The sequence below is a fragment of the Grammomys surdaster genome, unplaced genomic scaffold, assembly GCF_004785775.1.
Source record: "Grammomys surdaster isolate TR1022 unplaced genomic scaffold, NIH_TR_1.0 126187, whole genome shotgun sequence".
NCBI classification, from domain to species: Eukaryota; Metazoa; Chordata; class Mammalia; order Rodentia; family Muridae; genus Grammomys; species Grammomys surdaster.
Window position 1 is genome coordinate 7,345,051 of NW_021620993.1, and position 19,593 is coordinate 7,364,643.

A 19,593-nucleotide genomic window follows, 5' to 3' on the forward strand; every position below is an offset into this window, starting at 1 on the left:
GCCTTCCCTCCTGTGGGTTCAGGTTCTTTGCTTATGAGATGATGCACACATTATCCCTGGAAGACTCCAGGTTCCAACCTCAGTACCACTGTTTGCCACCTGCCCGATCTTTATTTCTCATTTGTGGTAACATGGTCGCGAGCACGTGAGGTGGCCGTGCTGGTTCAGTGGTTCTGGGTGACTATGGGGCTTTTGGCAGGGAGCTGGCACTCGGAGTGAGGCTCCCTTCTTGCCTCCCATCTCCTGACTTAATGCTCTTGGGTAAGTTTTCTTCTCCTCCTTCAGACTATGAGGTCCTTGAGAATAGAGGCAGGATCCTATACTATGTCCTCTTGGCACACTCAGCATCCAAGCCTACGGCTAGGCAGGGAAGGTCTTCGGCAAATGCTTTCAAATTGAAAATGGGGCATGAGTGTGGAGAACCATAAGCCAAGGTGGGAGCACAAGGATTCCGTCAGGAGGACCTATCTTTTTCCAGTCTGCTGTAGCAGACGCCAGTGCAGGCATATCTGTACCCAACTGCAGGCCTGGGCTCTCTTACACCCTCACAATGGTCTGTGCGCCACCTCAGGCCATGGAAGCACCAGAACACACCCTCTTTTCTACTGCCAATATCCTGCTTTTGTTCACTGCAAGGAGCTCTCGCCAGGCACGGGAGGGCAGAGAAACAAGCGGAGGCATGCAGGAGACAGCCACAGCAGCCTGCCGGGACGCACACCTGGCTGGAGAGAGGCAGCACCAGTGCACACGGCATGTGTTACGGAATGCCTTTGTAGAGGACAGCCAGATGCAAACCCTGCCACAAGTGCCTCTGAGCACAAGTGCACAGTGAGCAGCTGACAGAACCCGCTATAGGTCCCTTAAGCTCCATTTTCCCCAATAAACACAACAGGCCTTTCGGGGCCACTGGAGATTTTAAAGTGCTAACCTAGGTATTACCAACATCTGTTATAATTGTCCATGCAAGTGATGGAGTTGGGACCTGAATCTTTGTGTACCTGGAGAGGAAGCTGTCTCCATTGCAGCGGACCTCAGATGCATAGCATGTCTTAACTGCCAGGCTACAGGATTCTTATCTCGGATAATGAGGAGACTGGAACCATGACAGCTCATATTTGAGTGTTAACCCTTCATGATGCTTCTCCTTCAGCTCAAATAGTTAATGTAACTAGTACCAGTAGCTCTTTATCCATTTACCCAGTGTTCTCCAGTAGCGGTGCCTGTTAAAGAATCTAAATCCACTGTGGAAGTGAGGTACCATTTAAAAATGTCCCACCTCAAATTCTCAGAAGCTATAGCTTCTTATTTTTTTTTTCTCCAGCTTTCCATTTTTGAAAGCTTCAAGTGAAAGTCACATCTTCCCTGACTGCAGACCCCAAAGCACCCAGCTAGGAGGCAGTAGTGGTGGGTCAGAAACCAAGCTCAGGTGCAGTTCCTTGTCTCCTGAGGATCCAGGGTATAGAGCTAAAACCTCAGAGAGTCACACAGGAGGCCGCATACAGAAGCTGTACCTAAGGCCAGCGTTTGACCCGTTCTCCCAACACACTGCAGGTGACCTGGAAAAAAAGAGTGAGAGAGCGCTCCACTGCAGACCTCCATCTGCAGATCAATCATCAGCTGAGCTCAAGGGGGCTGTGAAGATGACAGCCGGTGAAAAGCCCCTGCGATGCCCACAGCAGGTAACCAGGAAGTGCTCTTTTCCTTTTTTCTCCAATTCGGGAACAGCAAGGGCCAGTGGAGACTGACCCTCTTCCTTCCCATGCCCAGGGAATATGAGTCTGCTTCATACCTAGAACTGATAAGCAGGCCTCAGGAGAAAAGGAAGGCCTTAAAATGAATTTTCTATAGAGCCTTAGCAATCAGGACCTTTGCCGTGCATTATAACACTAAAGACCAAAGGCAAGATGAAGTGAGAGAAGCCAAGGGATACAGGCTCCACCTCTACATACTTCCTAATTCTTCAGACCAGTGCTTACAGGTAAGTACTCAACCCCACAGAGTGAGGGAGCCCAGAGTCATGCATATTAAAGTACAGCCCTCCTAGGTTCTGGGGAAGGCTGGGCTGGATGCTCCCTTTAAATCTAAGCAGCTGTGGCTACTACTGTTAGCCTCTTTCTGAGTCTGGACTAGGCTGAGAAGGAGAAAAAGAAGCTACATGGCCTAAGAGTTCCATGAAGTGGGGGTTCCCATCATCCTCCAGGGACCACAAGAGCAGGCATGACAGGGGCTAGATGCTCAGATCACCACCACACACCCCTCTATTGCTTCTTCCTGCAGACTCTATGGATTGAAACAGTCTGCCAAATACTGCAATTCCTGTGGAGTATGTTGCTATGCTGTTTTTACAAAGATAACCCGACCTGTAACAAGCTTAGCAATAGAGCACACTGATGCAGCTCCAGTAAGGAGGGGACGGGGCAGCGGCAGCTGGTTGGTAGTTCATGTAATCTGCGCAGCTCACGGGGCTTCCTGTGGAGGAAAGCCCAAAGTGTGTATGCCTCAGAGAGTAGCCAAACAAGTTACATTGGGAACCATTCACCTGATCCAAGCCCTTCAGAAGGCTGGAAGGAGGCTGCAAACGTTACACAGGTTATTGCTAAGTTGATTAGCAACATGGGTTGCTTTATAATGTAGTGATATGCTTGTTTTCCTCAAGAGATAACTTCCAAACCAAGCTCATCAAACTCATGGTGGACTAAGGGAAACCCTATAAAAGGAACCTCTTTAAAGATGAGGGGCACACGTCACTCTCTCAACTGGGGACTTAACTAGTGACAAGAGTTCCTGTTGATAAAACTGTGACACCATGGCTTCACCAGCACTACACAAAAAGACCACTCCCTGATTTACCTCTTCTGTAGTAAACTTCAATTTGAGATGTTTCCTTATTTGGGGGTACCTGAGATTACACCATACCGCTCACACCAGTGGCAGGCAGACAAGACGTACTCTCTGCTGGAGTGAGGCTTGTTAGGCAGATGGGTGTGGAGTGCACAGAAATGACATCTTTCATTCCCGTCTCCTCCTCTCCCCATCACATGGTCACGCCCGATCACATCCCATGGAATCTGGTTGCGTCACCTTTCTTGTAACCACAGCCCTAGAGCTCTTACGTCTTAAGGACTTTACTCATCCAGAGGCCTGAGGGTCAAGGACTTAACTTGTTTGACAGAGTCCAGGAAGGGCTCTGGTTCAGGAGCCCACGAACTCTAATCCCTGTCACAGAGGAGCACATGACGAAGGAGGGGGCTGACAGGAGGCAGCTTTATGACCAGGTAGTGGGTTAGCCTGGAAGTTTGGAAAGCAGAGTCCAGGCAGTCCCTCCCCTGGGGCAGAGCCCCGTGTGCTTCAGCAGCAGCTTCAGGAATGTGGCCTCTCCTGTAGCAGAGGGCAGAGGGTCGACTGCAAGTCAGTGCCCTTTGATTCCAGCTGGGCAAACAGAGCCTGGAGAATGGAGGTGAGGTCATCAGGTTTTCCAGAGAGGTTGGCGTAGAACAAGACAAAGGATTGTTGGGCCTGGGAGGCCCTGGGGACCTGGCTCTCAAAAGTTCATTACCTGCTCTAGCTCCAGAGAAGTGTCATGGTCACACAAATTAAAAGGGGCACACTGTTCCTGCTCGATAAAGGAACAGCCCTTCTCCCAAGATGCCTTCCCAGGATTTAGAAGAACAAGGAAGATTGAACAAGTCGCTGCCACAACACTTGGCATTCCACTTGGCATCTGGATCCCGCATGGTAAAATCTACCTCCTAAACTCAAGAGCAACTTCTTTCCTCAATTCAGAAAACAAAACAACAAAAATCTTCAATAGGTCTGGCAAACCATCCTTTTCCTGCTCTGACAGGAATGAAAGCAAACCTGAGAAGAGGTATGGGAGACGCAAATGGAGGGAGGACAAGAAACTCCACAACAAAAACAAGTCAGCTGAGGGGACCCTGCATGTTGCTGCTGTTGAGACTGGTAGCTTCATCAGTAAAATGGGGCTACATAATATCTTTAGGCTTGATAGATGAAAAGTGCCCCCCAGGAGGGCTGCTGTAGTTAAGATCTAGGACCGGTCCCCCTTCAGCCTCTACAAGGGCCCTGCCACTTGCTGAAACCTCATGGTAGCCGCTCTTCTGCTCAGGGACAGCCACAGATCGCTATCCTAATAGTGAGGTCTGGCCACAAAGCTGGGCTGGGAAAGCTGGAAGAAAAAGTCAGGCCGAACTACTGGTGAAGGGGAGGCAGTCCTCAGAAAAACAGGTTTCTCCCAAAGAATAAAAACAAGCCCCACCCCAGGCAGGAATGGCTCCATTCAGAAGGGACCCAGAGGGCCAGAAACCCCCTAGGGAGTTTCTCTTGAAGGTGGGGTGGGGCAGAGAGCAAAGACAGACAGGTCAAAGGAAGAAAGTTTCCACCCTCTCCATGAAAGGCCTCACAGAGAACCCCTACGGATGCATATATCTGGGGGCTGACCCAGAAACTCCACTCATCAGGGAGCCGAGGAACCCTTCAAAGCTAGGGCAAATAAGCCATTAAGAGAACATATATACAGTGCCTACTGTGTACCAGGCTACCCACACCCAGGCCTTGCCAGCTTTTAGTTTGGCAAAACCTGCCCATCCTGCTTGTTGGGACAAATTCCTGGGCAGGCCTGTAGGTAAGACACGTGAGAGTCACAGAATGGCACCACATCTGTGCTTTCTCCAGACACAGTAACACCAAGGTGTGTTTTGTTAGGAAGAAGAGCCCAGGCTCCCCAGGAACTTCCCTCACCTCCCCGTTTTCATGACACTGGAGTGCCCTTTTCCAGGCTGCTTCTGCATAAGCTCTTCTGATAGAACCAGGACTAAATGAGGTCAGAAGAGAATGAGGAAGACTTTGGCCTTCCCTCAGGACTAGGAGCGGGTATGAGGGGAAAGTCTGGGAGACCAACTCACCTAAAGGGGTCTCTGGAGGTGAAGTAAGCCGGGACAGACAAGTAACTCCCCATCTTCTTCCCACACCAGATAAACAGGCTCAGCTGCAAACCCGTCTGGGAGTGCCTCAGGCTGGCTGCAGACGGCCACCATGACAGGCGGGTTCCCGGCACCTTGGGTTGGAGCCGGCCGCCCGCCCGGTGCTCACCTCTGCCTCCGAAGCAGCAGGAGAGAGAGGATTCCAGGCCCCTGGCTCCTTGGCAGATTCCCGCAGGGGCACATGGCTGGTACGTCTCCTCCCTAGTTCTAGGGAGCTCCGTGGCCCCCCGGGGCTCCGGGAGAAGTACCTCTCTTCAGAGGCTAGAGACACACAGGCATTCTGGGGAAGGGGCCGGTGACTAGCTAAAAATGAGATGCTGCTGTCAAGTTAGTCCAGTCCTTCAGTCCCACCCACCCCGAATGAGGGAGGGAGGAAGAGGAGGAGCTCGGGCAGAACCGAGGTGTGTGGTTGGAGCAGCTGTTAGGAAACGGACCTCGCAGCAAGGGGTGGAGCCGGGGCGGGAGCGAGGCTGCAGGCAAGCGCCACAGACAATAACTGGAGCTGGTTGAGCGTCCTCTGTACAGCTCAGGGCAGGCAACGCGGGAGGGCCAACACATCAGAGTCCAAATGTCACCAGCCTAAAGAGCTGCCTACAGGGCGCTAACTCTGCCGAGGGGTGAAAAACACAGGATGACAGCTTCGGCAGAGCTACAGCTACAGGAGCGGGGACCCTCCAACACAGGAGGCTGCTCCCTAGAAACATCCACAGCTCTGGGCGGGTCTCTGTTCTTTTCTGGTGTTGGGACTCCCATTCATCTACTCCCTCTGCCTGGTCTGGGGACAGCCTCAAGAAACTGGCTACTTCCACTCTGGGGCAGGGCTGTGCTGGTGCAGAGGAGGAAAGGGCCCAGAGTATGCATCTCTGTGTGACTTGCATTATAAGCAAACCAATTTCTCTGAGGTGGAATTTATACTCTAGGAAAGTGAAGTGTCAAGAGATTAGGTGACTCACTGATGACCAAAAGGCAATCAGTGGCAAGGCTGGGACAGCCAGCATCATATTGTGTCCTTTCACTGGTTCCCATAAGCCATCCACTCATCCCAGAAGGCAGTGCTTCTGGGATGAGTTTCTTCCTCTGTGACTGTACTAGCTGGAGTTGTCAGCTTGACACAACATTGAGCCTCCTGAGAAAGGGAAAACTTTCAATTCAATTGAAGAATTACCTCAATCAGACTGTTCTGTGGCACAGTCTGTGACGAACCGTGTTGATGGGGGATTGATGTGGGAGGGTCCCGCAGGTGGGGCTGGGCTATATAAGACAGCGGCAGAGGGCCAACACTTTTAATCCCAGTAGCCGGGAGATCATGGCAGGCAAATAAGTCTCTGTGAACTGATGGTCAGTGAGGGCTATATAGCAAGATCCTGTCTTTTTTTTTTTTTTTTTGTGAGACAAAATTTCTTTGTGTAGCCCTGGCTCCTATCTTGGAATTCAGGAGATTCACCTGTCTCTGTCCTCCCAAGTGCTGGGATTAAAGGTGTGCAACCCCCTACACCCAGCAAGACCTGTCTTTAAAAAAAAAAAAAAACAGAAAAAGATAAGCAGAAAATGAGCAAGAACAAGCAGTCAGCGGCCGGCCTGCCTGGTCTCAGCTCTAGGCTCTCTGAGCCTTCCCCGACTCTCTCAGGGATGGACTCTTACCTGCAAGTGTAAGCTGAAATAAATCCTTCCCAAGTTGCTTTTGGTCATGGCATTTATCACAGCAGCAGAGAAGACACTATGACAGTGTCCAATGGCAACCATGCTTCCTTCCTCACTGAGACCCGGCAGGTGGGGCGCTAACGATCTGAGGTGCTCAAGAGAGTCCAGGCCTAGGGATATGGAATGGGAGCACACCCGAGAGCCCCAGCTGTGAGCTGACCAAACCAGGTCCTGCATGAAAATCTCCCCCATCCACAGGAGTATACTGGAAAAGACCAGGGACCCCCCTAGACCTTGATGGACAAGGGGTTGTGACACAGGCTGTTTCCAAACCAGGTATACACTGCCCCCAGAAAAAGCCAGACGTCACTCAGCTGCTGACACTGTAAAGTGTGACAGGCAAGTCCACAACAGAAGTGATTCATGGGTTACAGGGAGTGTTTTCTTTTTTTTCAGCTGTGCCCTGAGACCATGAGTGTGATGAGAAAGTGTGCACTGAGCTGGTGGTATGTGCCAGCCCCTGCTCACCACATATTCACTATCATTTTTTTTTTAAAGTTTTTATTCATTTATTATATGTAAGCATACTGTAGCTGTCTTCAGACACCCCCTTAGAAGGCATCAGATCTCATTACGGATGGTTGTGAGCCACCATGTGGTTGCTGGGATTTGAACTCATGACCCCTGGAAGAGCAGTCAGTGCTCTTAACCACTGAGCTATTTCACCAGCCCCTCACTATCATTTTTAAATTGCCTTTGTTCAGTATACATGTTGCACCCACTGAACAGATGTCAGAACCAAGGTTCTGAAGAGGTTTGTTGACAGCTTAAAAAAATTTTGTCAACAGTGAACATGGATTTCTACCTCAGTAAGAATGCCTCCATAGCGGGGATCAGAACACTTTCTGTAAAGGGTTAGAGAACAAATATTTTAGGTCACATAGACCCTGTCACAGCTAGTCAGTAGTTGAACCCCACAGCATCCTCAGTAAAACAGAAACAAATAGATCTGGATATGTTTCAATAAAACTTTATTTGTGGACACTGATATAATTCTCATGTGCTATGAAATAGTCTTTGGCTTTTTTATTTGTCTACCCCGTCAGCCATTTAAAACTGTAAAAATTGGGGCTGGAAAGACAGTTCAGTGATTAAGAGCACTGACTGTTCTTCCAGAGGTCCTGTGTTCAATTCACAGCAACCACATGGTGGCTCACAACCATCTGTAATGGGATCTGATGCTCTCTTCTGGTGTATCTGAAGAGAGCAATGGTGTACTCATATACATAAAATAAATGAATACATCATAAAGAAAATTTTAAAAATGTAAAAATTGGGGCTGGAGAGATGGCTCAGTGGTTAAGAGCACCGCCTGCCCTTCCAAAGGTCCTAAGTTCAATTCCCAGCAACCACATGGTAGATCATAACCATCTGTAATGGGGTCAATGACTTCTTCTGGTGTGCAAATGTACATGCAGGCAAAATATCCACATACATAAATAAATACATCTTTTTTTAAAATGTAAAAACCAGCCGGGTGGTGGTGGCGCACACCTTTAATCCCAGCACTTGGGAGACAGAGGTAGGCGGATTTCTGAGTTCCAGGCCAGCCTGGTCTACAGAGTGAGTTCCAGGACAGCCCAGGACTACACAGAGAAACCCTGTCTCGAAAAACAAAAAAAACCAAAAAAACAAAAAGTAAAAATCAAAGTCAGTACAGCAGAAGCGTGAGTGCTGGGTGTGGTATCCTAACAGACAGGGGGATCTCTGTTAGTTTGAAGCCAGACTGATGGATCTAGATAGTTCCAGGCCAGCCAGCCTGCACAGTATAGTAAGACCCTGTCTATAAAATAAAATAAAATAAAATAAAATAAAATAAAATAAAATAAAATAAAATAAAATAAACATTTTGGCATCTGTACTGAATGCTGAATTCCAGTCTGTCTATCTACCACTGCAGACAATATACTCCAGCTCCCAAGGCAGGGGAGCGAGCCCTGGGTGGCATTCAGCCTGCACCTCAACTGCTTGCAACACTGTGTAAATGACATTTAACCCCCACTATTTGGCAGTGCTGTAGCCCCTCACACCGTTGCTTTGCAGAGGAAGGAACTGAGGTACAGAGAGGTTAAACTGCTTACCCGACGTCATCTCACTGAACAAACAAGATGGGAACCCAGGATTTGAACCTAAGCTAGACGGTATAGGCTGTGCTCTACCATGCTGTACTGGGGAGTGCAGCCTGGGCCTAGAGCCAGACTGTCTGGGTTTGAATGCAACAATGCACTTAAACCCTTGGCACTGAGTCTGGAACACATTAAGAGTTGATAAATGTTAGCTGTTAATATCATTAAGACTACTGTTCAACTTCTGTGCTAGCTATGTGGCCCTTAGAAAGCTCCTGCCTGTCTGGACTTTGGGTTAGGTCTCTAAATAGCTTCCAGCTTCAACATTTTTCATTCCTGTGAGGTGCCGGTGGGCTCCCTGTTGTCCTTGGGTCTCAAGTTGAGACTGAATCTCTGGAGCCAGCCTTGAAGGAATTGGGATCTTGGCTGGAGGCCACTCAAGAAGCACAGGAGACTGAGCCGCAGTGGAAGGGAGGTGACACAGAAGACACTGAAGGACTGCCACAAGGCTGGCTGGCTGGAAGCTCCTCCCAGGAACAGAGCCCAGATGTACTTATGCTCCCCTGTAATTCGATCAGGCAAGGAGGGAACCCCTATTTGAATCTGGAACTAGCATCTAATTGCATCCTTTGATTTCCATCTGATGAATGGAGTGTACTGGAAGAAAACGCAAGGCCAGGAGCGGGCCAGGGAGCCCCTGAGCATAACTCCTTTTGACATTTCACACAGCTCTGCTGCTTCAGTGGCTTCGGGCAGCAGTGAGTCGGTGTCTAGGAATGCAGGCAGGAGGCTGCAGGCTTTCTCTTCCCACTCTTCTTACAAAGGACTTGGTGGGTGGACTAGTGGGGGACTAATAAGAGGATTTCTCAGCGCCATGTGAGTGCCTCCCTCCTGGTAGCCATCTTCCCATGTTTTGAGCTGAAGCGGAAGCCCCCCACACCCCCCCCCAGGTAGAATCTATCTGACCCCCATGCGCTGGCTTTCAGGAGGTGCCTTTAAAGGATTGATCACCAGATGTAGGGAACAGCTACTCAGCTGGCTACTCAGATAGTGCCATTCCTTCAGGCCAACTTCAAAGAGTCCAAACCACTCAGAACCTGGAGGTGAGAAGTCACACTGTGGAGATATGGTCCCCTTCTGCCCCAGGAAAGAGAGCTGCTCTGATAGGTCCAACAGTCACATATACCCAAGGCAACTGCAGGGATCCTGGGACTGGAAATTATAGCTGGGATAAAACAGCAAGATGGTGCTAATCTCCAGTACACTTCGAAAGTTGGACCAGAACCAGATGACACTCCGAGGTGCCTGCATTTGAGACAGGTTGGAGAACAGCATTCAGAGGTGACAGCCCCACATGATCATCCTTGAGAGCAGTGGTGAATGAATGAAAGCTTTGGACAAATGAGCTGAAGCACAGGGACCTGTGTTTGCTGAACAAGGCCCTCAGTTGGTGAGGAGGACTCCACACAGGTAAAGGTTGCAGCCTGCTGTCTTTCGACCATGCTGGGAACTACTTGAGCATGCCAGGCAAACACTCCACCACTGGCTTGTATATGTAGCCCTTTTTATTTTCTAAAGAAAATTTTAAATTTTGAAACAGGATCTTATAACGTAGTCAGGCTAGCCTTGAACTTGTTTGTGATCCTCCTGCCTCAGCCTCCTGAATAGATACAATTATAGGTGTGTACTATCTCGGCTGTCTGGGGAACTGCCTCTGAAGCCTTGCTGCTTAGCATGGGCCATTCTTCCTACAGACTACTTCTCTGGTCTCTGCTCCTTCCCCCCCCCCCCCCCCCCCACTTTCTAGACTCCGGAAGTGCCTAGAACACTTAGGGAATGCCGGAAGCGTTTTATGTCAACTTGACACAAGCTAAAGTTATTAGAGGAGGGAACCTCAATTTAGAAGATGCCTCCATAAGCAGATGTGGTAGCACATGACTTCAATCCCAGCACTCGGGTGGCAGAGGCAGGTGAGTCTGAATTCAAGGACACCCTGGTTTATAGAGTAAATTCAAGGACAGCCAGGGCTACACGGAGAAACCCTGTCTCAAAAACAAAAAACAAAAAACAAACACACACACACACACAAAAAACAAAAACCAAACCAAACTAAGGAACAAAAAACAAACAAAAAAAAAACCCAAAAAGCAAAAAAAAAGAGAAAAAAGAAAAAAAAAAGGAAAAGAAAATGCCTCCATAAAATCAGGCTGTTGGCAAGCCTATAGGGCATTTTCTTAATCAGCCATTAATGGGGGAGGCCCCTTCCCACTCACTGTGACCACAACCTTTCCTGGGTCGGTGGTCCTGGGTTCTATAAGTAAACAGGCTACGCAAGCAAGCCATGGGGAACAAGCCAGTACTCCTCCAGGTTCCTGTCCTGGCTTCCCTCAGTGATGGACTACGGTGGAAGTGTAAGCCAAGTAAGCCTCTCTTCCCCAACTTGATTGTTGGTCATGGTGTTTCATCACAGCAATGGACACCAGGGGACTCCCTGCCTGATCATCTGCTTCACCTTTGCAGTAGTGCCCCAAGAAGCAGGGACAGGGCAGTGTGTGCTTTCTGCCATTTATACACTGCTTTACCTTCTCAGGATCCCTTAGCACCACCCTCATACACATGCGCACACACACACATACACATGTACATGCACACTTGCCACACACACCCCAATGCTGTCATCCCACCAGAAGCCTAGCGGAGACACTGCGCTGGGACCTGAGGCGGCTTCTTTAATTACCCCAGCAGACAGGCTGCTTTGACTGTCTCCTGACCTGACCACATCTGGCTTCCCTCAGTTGTTCCCAGACCTCTGCCCTTAGCTCCGTCTACAGCTTCCTATGCCTTCATCTGACGTCATGCCTGTGTCTTCTCTTTTCTCTCACCCAATTATAACGGAACTCACCCTCTTCTAGGGAGGGCTTCCTCAACATGTTCCCAAGCTCATCACACACAAGCAAGGTTCTGTGTCCATGCCTGTCCACGGCCCTATCAAACTACAAGAGGTAGGTGCTAGGTACTAGGTTTTGGCACAACACAAGCCTATCCGTGTGTTCAGCCTAGTGAGGTTGAGCCACCTTCCTGTCCACATAACTCTAGACTCCACTGTGAGACTACAGTCCTGGAGGAGAGATGATAATTAAGATTGTTATAGCATCTTTCAGTTCATAAAGGATTTTAGTCCCTTGAATGCAGTAGGGCAGGGCAGGCCAGCTCAGAGACGCCAGGTAAGACATCCAAGTTTACACTGACAGGAAGTACAGGGCTGAGGTAAAAGCACTGTTTGCTGATTTATTTATTTATTTATTTATTTATTTATTTATTTATTTTTTCGAGACAGGGTTTCTCTGTATAGTCCTGGCTGTCCTGGAACTCACTCTGTAGACCAGGCTGGCCTTGAACTCAGAAATCCACCTGCCTCTGCCTCCCAAGTGCTGGGATTAAAGGCGTGCGCCACCACTGCCCGGCTGTTTGCTGATTTAAAATCTCAAGGCCTGTCCTCTCTACAAACCCAACCAAAGATTTGGGAATCCCAGCTCTGCAGCACAGGGACTGCACTGACAGACGTACTGAGGTCTTGGATCCTACATCTATACTGTGGGGATAAAGTGAAAGAGTATCTAACTCTTGGAAAATCCATGAGAAAATTTCATGATCCACAAGTCCCTGAGAACTAGAAACATCAAGTTCCTCCAGAGCCCAAGCAATCAGCTCCCCTCTCAGCTGTTCACCACCCACCCTGTCCACCATCTGCCCAGAACTTTTGAGGAACTCACTGAAAAAAATCATAAATTTACTTTTTCTGGAATCTCTCTTCAATCAGTGCCTTCTATTTCGATTTCAATAGTAGATCATCATCTGGACAGACATGGAAGGAGAGTCATTAGACCGTGGTGTCACCACCACTCTCTGGGTTCTCTAGAGCCACATCAGCACCACTGTCTCTCCATTTCAGTGCATTAGAATGACTTTCTCATACTAATAATCGGGACACAGCATATAATGGGGTGGTGCTATTTAACATTTTGGGGTTTGTCATCCCTAATTTCAATGTACATTCTACCCAGAAGCCAAGCTGTATTCCCTTTTCTTCCCATGATAGCTGATTAGTGTGGTGTCTTAGTCAGCCTGGGCAGCATAACTACACTCTATTACCTTGTCCCAAAAGAGGACTGCTCCAGAAGTAGTAGGTATTTAGTCTTCAGACAAGAAAACATGGAGTTCCATGAGACTCACATAGAGGTAAGTTCAGCATGCACGCACATATTCTTATTAAATTTCTCACTGTAAGAGTGGCTACCTCTGTTTGTTTGTTTGTTTGTTTCAATACAGGGTTTCTCTGAGTAGCTCTGGCTGTCCTGTAACTCAGTATGTGGACCAGGCTGGCTTTGAACTCAGTAATCTGACTGCCTCCGCCTCCTCAGTGCTGGTATTAAATCCTGCATCACCGTTGCCGGCTCCTTTTTCCATATGAAGAAATGGAGGTTGGAAAGGTTGTTCAGAGTCTCATGAATAAAACCTGGGATCTAACTTGCATGTCTGAACTCTGGCTTCAACACACTGAAGTTGCTGCAAACAGCGGTTCTGTACTGGCTACTTGGTCATCCTGGATTCCACTGGGAAAACGAAGATATCCCTGGTACCACCGGGCTACACAGCACCAGAGTTTCTAAGGGTGAAGGAAAGAATCTGAACTTTATTGTTGTGATTGTTGTTGTTGTTTTGAGACAAAGTCTCTCTGAGTCTCCCTGGCAGTTCTGGAACTTACTCTGTAGAACACATTTAGAACACTCCACCTCCATCTGTCTCCTGGGTGCTGGGTGGGACGAAAGGTGTGCACCACTTCCACACTCCCAACCTGTGCACCAAGCCTGTATTTTAAACAACACCTAGTGGTTCTGATCCACACTGGAGACTGAGGACACCACCTTACTCTTTCCTAGGCACTTACTTTTCCACTTGATTTCATCTGACTATCAGTTACCCTGGAATCGCTGCAGATGAGGAGGCACAGACAGATAGTTCATTTTTTTCTGGAGGCTGCTTGGTCACTGTCAGGGTGAGAACTGCTTAAACCTTGATGTGGTGGGGACCTCACTTTCCTGATGTGCTATCACTCATTTGAAACTCCATGGTGGCCGTCTCCCTCTTTCTTCAATGACACTATATAGAGACGAGTTAGAAGACACGGCCACTCTGCCCAAGCTGAGCTGTAGATGGAACTCAGTGACAGAGCTGTTTTCTAGTATGCACGAGGCGCTGGGCTCCATTCCAGCAACACATGCATGTGCATGCAAGCGAGCTCAAACAAATGTGCACGGCCAACTTCAAAATGGATTGTTGCTTCTACAGGAGTCAGTCACCGAGGGAGTGGGACAGCAGACCTCTGATCCAATCACAAGTGCTTCAGAGCGCTGTCAGGAAGGCCTAGCCAGAATTATGACAGAGACACAGAAGTAAACAGCCTTAGTTTAAGCCTGACATGGATACCTGGGGCTGTCTGGGTAATGGTGAGGAACATGAAAAAGAAATATTTGTTGTAGGGTGTGGTGGTGCATACCTTGCATCCTGGCACTCAGGAGGCAGAGACAGGAGGATCTCTCGGTTTGTGGCCAGCCTAATCTACATAGAGAATTCCAGGACAGCCAGAGCTATGTAGAGAGACCCTGTCTCAAATCCCTGCCCCTGAAAAGACAGAGAATTTGTTAGCATCAGTCTAACACTACCCAGGGAGAGAGAAGGGCAGTATTAGCCTTTGGTTGGGGAGAGAGAAAGCAGCAGTACAGTGGACAGCTATGACAGCAAAAGGCACACCTGGGCTTGATGGTTCAATGACCATACAATAGGATAAACAGAGGTCTTTTTTTTTGTTTGTGTTAGTTTGTTTTTTCAAGATAGGCTTTCTCTGTGTATCTAGGCTATTCTGGAACTCACTCTGTAGACCAGGCTGGCTTCGAAATCAGAGATCCACCTGCCTCTGCCTCCTGAGTGCTGGGACTAAAGGCAAGTATCACCACCACCTGGCTAGAGACAGAGGTCTTATTCTATTGTCCATTTCAAAAGAAAAGCCCAGGGACTGTCGTACAGTAGAGATGAGGAGAGTGCATATAGGAAGGACTTTACTCAAGTTTCTAAAACATCTTTCCACAAAGGCACCAATCACCTGAGACTGCTCCATTCTAGGCAGTCCACTATGTCATGGGGCATAGAGGTAGATTAGATATCGTCCCACCCTTGAAAACTACACTTGAAGACTGCAGTTGGGTGTGCAAACAAATACCGACCAGGATAGAGCTCGAGTATGATAACAAGGAGGGTGAAAAAACTCTCCTCTGATTGGTGGGGGTGGGGGTGGGGGTGGGGTGGTTCCTCCAGAGGAGGCGCTGTATCAGCTGACGAAGCAGGCTGATTGCCAGGCCAACAAGAGGCTTGAAGGAACAACATAAGTGAGCATGTCCATTAGTTACACTGGAGCCCACATGTAAGCAGTGACCACAGAGGAAGCAGGCATGGTGAGGAGTGCTAGACCACTGTATACCAGGCTGGGGCAACTGGGCAATTAAAGACACTCACAGAAGCATTGAAGCAAGCAGGGGCTTCCAATGGCTAGGACATAAAGTCTGAGACACCAAGGACAATATGCATTCTCAGGGGCTGACTTAGCCCAAGTCTACAGCTAGCTGTGTTATGTTCACACCAAGTTTGTTTGCCAACCACTGTTCACCATCAGTAAACAATGCCTTTGTCCTGAGGCCACATCTCTACGGACCTGCTCATTTTAACCGATAAATTTATTAAGAATCAGATGGTGGCCCCTGTAGATTATCATGTACTATTGCTTTGTAATGCTAATGCTAGGAAATTCAGGGGATGAGATGTCACTTAGTGGTGGCATGCTTGCCTAGTACCCATGAGGTCTTGGGTAGATTCCCCTGTTCAGAAAACAAAACCACCACAATAACAGGGATGGAAAGATGGCTCGGTGGTTAAGATCACCTGTGGCTCTTGCAGAGTGTCTGGGTTTGAATCCTAGCACATAATCAACTATAACTCTAGTTCCAGGAGATCTAATGTCCTCTTCTGGTCTCTGCAAGCAGCAGGCATGCACATGATGCAACATACATGCAGGCAAAGCACCCATGTACGTGTAACCCACAGAACTGGAGTTACAGACAGTTGTGGGTGGTGAGAACTGAACCAAACCCGGATCTTCTACAGGAGCCACAAGTGACCTTAACCATGGAGCCATCGCTCCGGACCCTATTAAAAAACCTCACAAAACAACAGCAAACAATGCTTGATATTCAGTGTCAGAGCCGTCATTCCCACAGACATTCTTCTGACTGCACTGGGAGGAAGAAATCCTTTTGCCATACCAACACATCTCTGAGGCGATGCCCACAGAGCCATTAGGAGACCTGAGATCCTTCCCTGGTTGACAATAACTTACTGTGTGATCTCAGTCAAGCCTTTAAACCTCTCTATGCTTCAGTTTCTTCTTTGATAAAAGGATTAAGGTGAGAAAACAATTCCACACCTGTTAGGTCAATGCTAAGAGAAGCAATGGTAGTCAGAAGAAGGTGGGCTGGCTAGCCACCCACAGACCTGTCTATGGCTGGCATCTTGGAGAATCAACCGAATCTGGGCCTGGGTTTTGGACGTTAGGTCTAGAAACACACTCACAGAGATGTGGACATGTTTTGATGGTTTATCAACATCACTGTTTACCTACAGCCTGACAACTGAAATCAGTGTGGCCAAATCCCTAACACAGGTTAGACTTTGAGACCTATACTGGGCAGAGTAGTGCTCACAATTAGAGCCCACCCAATTGTGATACTGAGGCAGGAAGATCAACTGACTCAAGCCTGAGAGTTTAAAACCAGCCTGGGCCATAAGTAAGACCCTATCTCCAAAAAACAAAACAAAACAAAAAGCCAAAAAAACAAACAAAAACAAAACAAAACAAACCCAGGGGCTAAGCTGGGCCTCAGAACAGCCATAGAGATCTTTACTTTGGCCAAACTAGCCCTGCCTATAACACAGAACCCAGCTTGCAGCCAGGCTACACTCAGCAACCTGTCCAGTGATGCTTCTGCTTCACAGCCGTCACTTCTGTTTCACTGCTGGCCACTTATTTACTTGTCTTTACTTCTGTTTTGTTTTGTTTATGACAGGGTCTCATGAACCCCAGTGTGGGCAGTGAAGGAAACCCTGAGTGTGTGAAATCCTGAGTGGGTGTGTGTTGTTAACATGAGACAGTCATTCAAGAACAAAGCCTCAGACACAAGGGAAACTGGCAAAGGCTCACTGTCCCCTGTCCCCTCAGTGAGGCTCAAGTAACAGCAACGTCATCCTCTGTTCTGAGTCTACACGTTGACAGTGTGTATGGAAAATGTTCACCTTCAATTGCTCTCCCGGGTGTTCATGGCCTGGAGGCTGCTCCCCTTGCAGAGTCTGCTCCTACTGAGATCAGCTAACCCTGCCTCCTTGTTCATCTGTAATAACCCTGCCTCGATGCCTATCTATATGTAACAATCCACTACCTGTTCAGCTGTATAGAATACCTACTCTGTGTCCAACTCCATATACAAAATAGTCTGAGCTTCTGGGTGCTTCTCTGCCAGAGACCCCAGTTCACCAGACCCCAGCTTTTCTGTACATGCGTCTTACTTCTTCATCTCCTTGATGTCCAAGCCCGAGTTCTAGGCTACAAGCCATGGCAGTCCCCAGGCTGGCCTCAGACTCACTGTGTAGCTGAGACGGTCTCGCCTGATGGTTAGTTGGTTTACTTATTTATTTTTTGTCAACTTGACACAGCTGGTGGCATCTGAGAAGATGGAGCCTCTACTGATAAAATATTTCATCAGATTAGCTTGTAGATAAGTCTGTGGGAGCATCTTCTTGACTAGTGACTGATGTGAGACGGCCCAATCCACTGTGGCAGTGCCACCTCTAGGCTGGTGGTCCTGGTTATATAACAAAGCAGGCTGAGCAAGCCATGGAGAGCGAGATAGTAAGCAGCATCCCTCCGTGCTCTTGGCTTCAGTTCCTGCCTCCAGGTTCCAGCCCTAACTCCCCTCCTAACGGACTGGCCATGAAAGTGTAAGATGAAATAAACCCTTTCCCACCCAAGTTGTTTTTGGTCATGATTATTACAATTCAGAGTTAGCGTGGGCATCTGAACTCATTCCTCCTCCCCTGTTCTTCTTTCCAGAAGTCCTCAGATCTCCAGGGCTTGCGCCTGTCTGGGATGTACCTACAGAGAAATGCAGCTCAAGACTGCTGGGGAGTAGGCTCCCGGACCTCTTCACTTCTCCCCACTGTAAGACAGCTCCTTTGAAAGCAGAAGACCTGACTTACAAACAATTTTCCAAAACCCAGTGTCTTAAACCAATTCCTCCCTGCCATCTATGGGAACTGCAGCCATTCAGGGAAGGATGCAATGCGGAAAGCGGAAGTGCAGGAAAGGCCATGCTTACATCACAACTTGGGCAATTATTTCTTCAATCTCTGCTTCCTATGCCAAGGATGTGTTGCTGGTGACAGAATGAGGGACAAAACCCCTAAAAGTCCCTGAAGGCCTTTACCATGAGGAGTCACACAGTATCAGAACAGAGATAATTGCACAGATAAGCCTAAAACTACAAGGGGAGCTTCAAGGGTGAGGAATCCGGACATCTCTGAGCCAGGGAACCATCTGAACTCTGCGCAGCAGCTAATTAGGCAAAGAGAGGAGGGGTTGGCATTCCAGGCCCAGGGTGCAGAACAATACAAGCCTTGTCAGCAGGGAAGAAGAGTGGTGAGACTCAGGCAGAGAGCAAGAGGCTCTGGACACATGCCCCTTGGGGGGTGGGGGGGAGGAGCGATGGAGGACAGTTGTGTGCACATTGGTTTTGTTTTTTTTTGTTTGTTTGTTTTTAGCAATGGAGATTATCCTGGAGCCTCGTGCATGCTAGGTAAACACTCTACCACTGAGCTGCATCCTCAGTCCCATATTTTTAAATTTTACTTTTTATGTGTTTATGACATATAAAATGAATGAATGTGTATGTACCACAAGTATGTAGAGCCACAGAGGGCCAGCAGGGGGTGTCAGATCCCCTGGAGTTATAGACAGTTGTCAGTTGCCATGTGAGTGCTGGGAACTGAACTCAGGCCCTCTCAAGTGTTCTTAACCTCCCAGCCATTTCTCCAGTTCCCAGAGTTTTTAAAAGATTTATTTTACTTTCTTTATTTCTTAGTTTTTCAAGACAGGGTTTCTCTGTGTAGCCCCCAGCTGTCCTGGAACTTACTTTGTAGACTAGGCTGGCCTCCAACTCACAGAAATCTGCCTACCTCTGCCTCCTGAGTGCTGGGATTAAAGGCATGCGCCTCAGCCTGGGTACTTCCATTTAATTATGTGTGTGGGTTTGTACATGTGAATAAAGTGCCTAGGAAGGGCACAGATGTCAGATCCCCCGGGACTGGGTTGCAGGCAGTTGGGAATTCCTTGACCTGGGTGCTGGAAATCAAACTCAGGTCCTCTGCAAGAGTAGTCTTAACTGCTAAGGCATCTCACCCCCTCAGCATTTTGTACCTCACACACCCCAGCTGCCTGAGAGAACATGTGGCTTGAAAGCGGGAGAGTGGAGGGGAGACTGAGAGCCATGCTAGTGAGAGCTGACCACAGGAATAAGCATGAAGAGTAAGAGACGGAATACAGTAATACAAACCGGGGTAAACCCAGAGGCTCAGGCTAGACACACTTCAGGAGCCGAGGGCTTTTCCAGCTTTTTCAGAGGATCCAAGCTCAGTTCCTTATCAGGTGTCTCATCTTTACCTCTAAC

General features: G+C 48.4%; 1 protein-coding gene across 3 annotated transcripts in view; it reads right to left on the bottom strand.

The window, feature by feature from the left end:
* The window catches only part of Limk2 (LIM domain kinase 2), a 68,109-nt gene that overhangs the window by 24,891 nt on the left and 23,625 nt on the right, over nucleotides 1-19,593 (bottom strand). The window contains exon 1 of one of the 3 annotated variants that reach the window (XM_028758066.1): nucleotides 4,923-5,326. The exons of 1 other annotated variant lie outside the window; for it this stretch is intronic. In XM_028758066.1, the coding sequence (XP_028613899.1) occupies nucleotides 4,923-4,975 (53 nt within the window). In that variant the 5' untranslated portion in view covers nucleotides 4,976-5,326. Of the gene's footprint in view, nucleotides 1-4,922; nucleotides 5,327-19,593 lie in introns of those variants that run through there. One more of the 3 variants, XM_028758065.1, reaches the window with a different exon arrangement.